Source organism: Bubalus bubalis, chromosome 8 (genome assembly GCF_019923935.1).
Source record: "Bubalus bubalis isolate 160015118507 breed Murrah chromosome 8, NDDB_SH_1, whole genome shotgun sequence".
NCBI lineage: Eukaryota > Metazoa > Chordata > Mammalia > Artiodactyla > Bovidae > Bubalus > Bubalus bubalis.
The window spans coordinates 105,299,028-105,306,521 of NC_059164.1; the positions used below are offsets into that span (position 1 = coordinate 105,299,028).

Sequence of the window (7,494 nt, forward strand, 5' to 3'; positions counted from 1 at the left end):
TGAGCTTTTTTTCATCATCTGAATGATTCAAGTTTACATCCTTCTCTTTTTGCTTTTACTTAGGAAGCTTTAGGCATCAAAGTCTCAACACAGAGTATGTGTTTGGAAAACACTTCCCCCCCAACCCCAGTTTTATGGGGGGAATATTATGATGTTGTTAATGGTGATGATAATTTCAGCTATTTTATTCAGCCATTTTTCAGCTTCAAAGAAATACATACAGATATATATCCTGGTAACCAGTCTTAAATCCTAGCCCAAAACAAATTCTTGCTCAGGAATTGTCTAACTTTTCATGATAACTAACACAACTCAACACTCTATATAGGTTTGTGACTTCCCTGATGGTCCAGTGGCTAAGACTCCACACTCCCAATGCAGGGAGCCAGCGTTTGATCCCTGGTCAGGGAACTAGATCCCACATGCCACAGCTAAAGATCCTGTGTGCTGCAACTAAGTCCTTGTGCAGCCAAATAAGTAAGCGAATAAAAAAGAAAGAAAGAAAGAAAAACACTGTATGTAGGCTTGAGCCAGACATTCAGAGGCTATTGAGGAAGGACATTTCCAGTTGTCTGGCTTAGTACATGAAAATAGTTCCTTAACACATTAAAATATTTTTTAGTAAGAACTTCTAAAACAATCAGTTGCCCTGATCCAATTGCCCCCTCTGATACTGTATTCTGTACTCTAACTTCTGCCTAGGTTCTCAAAGATAATTATAGAAATCATTCTGAAGCATTGGTTGGAACGATTTGGAAAGCAACTTACTGAGACCCTCTTGAAGGCATGGTCACTACCCCTCAGCCTCTGTTGGTTTCACTTCTCTCCTTGTCCAACCAAAACTGCAAGTCATAATACATAATCATTCACTCAATGCACATTCCTCTCCACGGCTCTGCCCATATCTCCATCCCACTTAGTTGTCTGATAAAACTTCAGTCACTGATGACCATCTCTTTGCTGTTGTTGATTAGTTGCTAAGTCGTGTCCAACTCCTTTGTGATCCCATATATGCACATGTATACATATACATGTATCCTCTCTTTTCTGGATTTCTTTCCCATTTAGGTCCCCATGGAGCATTGAGTAGCATTCCCTAGGCTGTACAGTAGGTTCTTGTTACCGATTTGATACATAGTGGTGTATATATGTCAATCCCAATCTCCCAATTCATTCTATCCCCCTTCCCTTCTTGGTATCCATAAGTTTGTTCTTTACATGAATGGGTGTGTGCTAAGTCGTTTCAGTCATGTCTGACTCTGTGTGACCCTAAGGGCTGTAACCTGCCAGGCTCCTCTGTCCATGGGATTCTCTAGGCAAGAATGCTGGAATGAGTTGCCTTGCCCTCTTCCAGGGGATCTTCCCAACCCAGGAATCAAACCTTGTCTCTCGTGTTTCCCCTATTGGCATGCAGGTTGTTTACCAGTAGTACCACTTGGGACACCCATTCTCTACATCTGTCTCTATTTCTGTTTTGCAAATATATTCAGTTACACTATTTTTCTAGATTCTACACATAAGCAATATTATACAACATTTGTTTTCCTCTTTCTCACTTACTGTACTCTGAGGACTGTCTCTAGTCAGTCCATGTCTCTGCCAATGACACAATTTCATTCCTTTTTATGGCTGAGTAATATTCCATTGCATGTGTACACCACATCTTCTTTATCCTTTCCTCTGTTGATGGAAATTTGGGTTGCTTCCATGCCCTGGCTATTGTAAATAGTGCTGCAATAAACATTAATGAAGCTTGATGATTATTTTTACCCAACTATTTAGATTAAACAAAGAAGGGTTGACTTGAGAGCTCTCATCCATAAGTACTATAATTAAAGTCAAAAGAATTTTATTTGGAATTTTAAATAAAAATTAATCAATGTTAGATTCTTAATCTGAGATTGCTTAGATATTTAGCTTAAATGACCTAGAGATGTTACACTTAAATTTTAATTTTAGCCAAAGTATTCCTTCTAAAAACTTAAAGAGTATTTGTAATCAAATGGAGACATTGGCTTTGTCATTTTATTATTGATGTTTTAAAATGTTTTCTTTTTTAAACCTTTATTTATTGTATGACTTCTGATGTTCCATTGGACCCTGTGGCAGGATGGGAAATGAAATAGGGAGTGGATATTTAGACTTGACCACAGAGTACAGAATAAATTTGGGATTTGTTTAATTGTTGCAATGTCAGGACATATATGTGCAGTTTTCTTAAGTATACCAGAGGAGGAATAGTTGGATTTAGGGAGAGTAACTGACATGTTTCTGTCTTTTCATCTCCCCTTAAATTCAGTCTTCTAGGACAATGCTTTATTTGATATTCCCCATGTTTGGGAATTTGATAAGGTAATCCTCCTATTCTAATCTTTTTATTCCTTGCTGAATCTACTCTATGGGAAGAGAAATAGATAATCTTATTTAACCTCTTTTTCTACTTTAGTCTCTCATCTCCTTGCCTTCTTCTTGCTGGCTGTCTACACAAGAGATAGATGTTTTGGTGTTTCCTCAACATGCACGAAGAATAGCAAAGAACTTTCTTATCCATACAGGGTCATGCTGTAGTTTGGAGGAGAGAGAAAATGAGTTAAGTTCCTATTCAGCATAGTGTAAACCAATCCTTTTGATTTCACATCTGAGCCCTGTTATTACCAGTATCAAAACTGATATTATTATCTTTGCCTGACTCCAATGTCTAACTCTCAGGTGGTTCCATCTTAGGCCCTAAGACAATATTATTCATTGTCCCTCTAACACCAAGAAATTGTAATACCCATATGTCCTGTACTTAGTGAAACAACACAAAATCCCCTTATGTTTTCAGTCAGTTCAGTCACTCAGTTGTGTCCGACTCTTTGTGACCCCATGGACTGCAGCATGCCAGGCCTCCCTGTCCATCACCAACTCCAAGAACTTGTTCAAACTCATGTCCATCGAGTCGGTGATGCCATCCAACCATCTCATCCTCTGTCATCCCCTTCTCCTCGTGCCCTCAATCTTTCCCAGCATCAGGGTCTTTTCCAGTGAGTCAGTTCTTTACATCAGGTGGCCAAAGTATTGGAGTTTCAGCTTCAGCATCAGTCTTTCCAATGAATATTCAGGACTTATTTCCTTTAGGATGGACTGGTTGGATCTCCTTGCAGTCCAACGGACTCTCAAGAGTCTTCTCCATCACCACAGTTCAAAAGCATCAATTCTTCTGCGTTCAGCTTAGTGAGAGCATATTTGTGCTGCTTCTGCCCACTGGCCACTAAGAGGCGCTGTGGCGTCGTTGTCATCTAGTGTCTATGGTGGTGCTACCTGAAAGGATGGCATTAAAACCAGAGGGTTGGATTTAGAATTAGCGAGTTGCAGATGTCTTGAGTAAAGGCTGAAAGTGAAGGAACTAGAGACCAACACTTCTTCCTCTGTTGTGTAGGTGGGTTTTGCTCTGACCGGACCTCTGAGTGCTCACTCGCTTCAGTCGTGTCCTACTTTGTGACCCCATGGACTGCAGCCCAGTGGGCTGTGAATGACAGGTGCACCTAAACAGTGGGTATGTCTCTGAATTTGCTTAAGTCGTGGCTGCACAAGGAACTGGGGTGCGGTGGCTTGCAGGTTCTGGGTTGGGGAAGGCAGAGAAGCAGTATGACTGTCAGAGCGGCCCAGCCTAGCGAGACAGAGCTCAAGCCACCGGCTCTGCTGAGCTTGGAGTGCAGGGTTGGGAGAAGGGCAGGTGCTAACCTGGACCTCATCAGGGGACCCTGGCCCCGGGGAGCTGACAACCACAGGGGCACTACTGGCAAACCCACGTGTCAGGCAGGGACTGGGTGCATCCGGGGAACAGAATTTCTGCAGGGAGATACGTAATGGAGTTTTGCCATTCACTCCAGATTCATGTGTCCCTTTGAAGCAGATGAAATCTGGCAGAAATGAGAACTTTTTTGTCTGGGCTACCTTGGTCTCATTTCAAGTTCTTTCTATGGGACTGCATCAGTCTCCCCTCTGTATCTCCTATCTAGCCTATGTGGCCTCTTTCAACCAGGATCCCCATGTACTGTGATTGATTACATTCCTGTTGCTGTTCTAACAAATTACCATACATTTTGTAGCTTAAAACAATACAAGTTTATTGTCTGATGGTTTTGAAGGTCAAAAGTCCAAAATGAGTCTGTGCTGTGCTTAGTCACTCATCTGTGTCCGACTCTGTGTGACCCCATGGACTGTAGCCCGCCAGGCTCCTCTGTCCATGAAATTCTCGGGGCAAGAATACTTGAGGGGGTTGCCATGCCCTCCTCCAGGGGATCTTCCCAAGCCAGGGATCAAACCCAGGTCTCCTGGATTATAGTCAGATTCTTTAGCAGCTGAGCTACGAGGGAAGCAACAAAATGGGTCTAAGTAGGTTAGAATCAAGGTGTCAGCAGGGCTGCCTTCCTTCTGGAGGCTGGAGGGGAGAATTTGTTTTCTTGCCTTTCTCAGCTTCTAGAGGCCACAGGATTTCTTGGCTCGTGGGTGTTTCCATCTTCAAAGCCAACAATGACAGATCAAGTCTCTTCTAGCGCTGCAACGCTATGACTCTTACTCTTCTTCCTTCTTTTTCCACATTTTAAAGTCCTTGTGATTACATTGGGCCCATCTGAAAAATCCAGGCTTGTCTCTCTACATTAAAGTCAGCTGATTAGCAACCTTAATTCCATTGAGAACCCGGATTCCTTCCCCCGTGTTACATAATATAACATATCCAGTTCCAGGGATCAGAAATTGAAATCTTTGGGGACCCATCATTCTGTCTACCATACCCTAGGTACCAGGTAACCAGGAAGGAACAAACAATGATCCCTTATAAAAATATAATAATGGCCTCAGTTTTATGTTTAGGATCCAACAGAAACCAAAGGGATGGACTCTGCAAGGGGAACAGGTACCTCTGGTAACATAATTTAGCCTGTAGACTCTCTGCTCTTTAAAATTGACATGTGCATCTTCAATCTCTCCCAGTGGCTCAGTGTTAAAGAATCTGCTTGCAATGACCCAGATTTGATCCCTGGGTGGGGAAGATCCCCTGGAGAAGGGGATCTCAATCCACTCCAGTATTCTTGCCTGGGAAATCCCATGGATAGAGGATCCCTATGGGGCACAGTCCATGAGGTTGCAAAGAGTTGGGCATGACTGAGTGACTAACGCTCCTTGGTTCAAAAGACTTAGTAGTGCATCTCTGTGTTAATCACAAAATAAAGATTGAACTTGTCCTTCTTCTTGGTTAACAAATAACTCACTTGAACAACCCAGTAAACAGAGCCTTGTGTCTCTCAGCTTTTTGTAACCTCAACCATGAGGGGAAGTAGGTTTGTGGCACCAAACCCCTTTTATAGGCAAAAGGCGAAATGTTAATGTAAAGACATTGAGTTTTTTCTTCCAGAAATAAGGATAGCATATAAATCAATGCTAGAGAATTTTATTTGCAAAGAGAACATGAAAATCCTCTGCTTATTTCATGGCGGGGATAGAGAAATATGGGAAATTCTATGCTAGGAGTTTTGAGAATTTAATAGAACTTGAGGATATATAAACTCAGAAAGATCTTTCACTGCAAAAAGAGATTTCAAATTGAATCAGTTCTCAGGGCATCAGTTCAGCCCTTGAAGACCTAAAAAGGCAGTTGCTATTCTTGTTTATCCTGGAGCACTCAGAGCCAAACTCCTAACTAACGGATGAGTTTGAGTGTGATATGACCAGGGTCATCTGGCCACTGGTGACAGGAATTCGAGGGTTCATGGAGGAACTGGATTGCGATGAGAGAATGAATTCATCTCTAAGTTCTTGGAGTTTGAGATTCAAGTGGAAACATTGGGTTGGCAAGCTCTAGATAAGAGTATAGAGAAGGCATTATGAATTGATGCTACCAAAATAAATCTGTGGGAACCTCTATCTCATATCAATTATAAATGAGTTCAGTCCTGCCTGATTCATCTCCTAGAGATGCGGCCTTCTCTGAAGGGAGCTACTGAGTTGGGAGTGGTAGCTCGTTCAGTGATGTCACTGACAGACACATCTTGCCAGGACAAGCGGTCCGGAACACACTTCTCTGCTCATGCTCACAAGGGCCTGATCTGGGTAATTCCCCACCATTCTCATCCTGCCATGGGCACCCGAGCCCTCTGCTCTATGGTCCTTTGTCTCCTGGGGGTAGGTGAGTCCTCAGAACCTGCCCCGTCCTCCTGTTGGTTTGCCCTATTATGACTCCCATATTTTTCTTATTCTGTTTCCAAATTCTTTCACAGGAACCACAGATGCTAATCTAGGAGTCACCCAGACCCCTAGGCATGAGGTGACAGAAAAGGGACAGGAAGTCACTCTGAGTTGTGAGCCGATTAAAAGCCACACTGCCCTTTATTGGTACAGACAGACCTCGGTGCGGGGACTGGAGTTACTGGCTTACTTCCGCAATGAAGCTCCTATCGACGAGTCGGGGATGCCCAAGGACCGATTCTCAGCTAAAATGCCTAACGTGTCGTTCTCCACTCTGAAGATCCAGCCCACAGATCCTGGGGACTCGGCCACGTACCTCTGTGCCAGCAGCAAAGACACAGTGCTGCAGAGTCGCCCCGTCCCGAGCAGAAAACCTCTGCTTCCGCTTCCGGTTCTGCCCCCAGCCCTCTAAGTCATCCCTACTTCTCTTTCACCAAGAGAAGTGAGTGGGTTTGGGGCTTAACAAGAACAGAAAATAAGGTTATCAACATAGACGATCTTGTATAGGAAATCCTGTAGGAATGGGATTCAGGGATTGCTCGGAAATTGTCAATGGGCTCAAAATTCATCCCACATATACGATAAGCCTTAATTACTCAGATCATAGAATTTCCTGCCTTCCTGCACTTGCCACCCCCATCTGAATGGAAGAAGCTCCAGATAATGGCTGTTCAGCATTCTCCATTCTTTTTCAACTCTAAGTTGTTAACAGAATCCTGCCCCACCCCAACACAAGTTGTTTTTTTTTTTTTATAGGATCCTCTTTATTGTGATTATGTGATTATACATCCCATTCTAATGATAATATCAACTTAACATATACAGGGCTTTTTCAACACATTTAGGGTAAAGTAAACAACTTAATTCAGTGGGTGTAAGTTGCCACTCCTTGAATCTAGGTATTTATTTATCTCTCTCCTGCCTAGGAGAGATATTGATATTGAAATAAAACCACTCAATATCACAGCAATCCAAGTCTATGCCCCGATCAGTAATGCTGAAGAAGCTGAAGTTAAACGGTTCTATGAAGACCTACAAGACCTTCTGGAACTAACACCCAAAAAATATGTCCTTTTCATTATAGGGGACTAGAATGCAAAAGTAGGAAGTCAAGATATACCTGGAGTGACAGGCAAATTTGGCCTTGGAGTACAGAATGAAGCAGGGCAAAGTCTAATAGAGTTTTGCCAAGAGAACACACTAGTCATAGCAAACACCCTCTTCTAACAACACAAGAGACGACTCTGTATGAGGACATCACCA

At 42.7% G+C, this 7,494-nt stretch overlaps 1 gene segment (V, D, J or C); it reads left to right on the forward strand.

Annotated features, from left to right (window-relative positions):
• The first annotated feature begins 6,064 nt into the window (after positions 1–6,064).
• Positions 6,065–6,966, forward strand: LOC123466082. The segment is given in 2 exon segments: positions 6,065–6,172; positions 6,264–6,966. Coding segments are annotated over 2 exon segments (429 nt in total).
• The last annotated feature ends 528 nt before the right edge of the window (positions 6,967–7,494 follow it).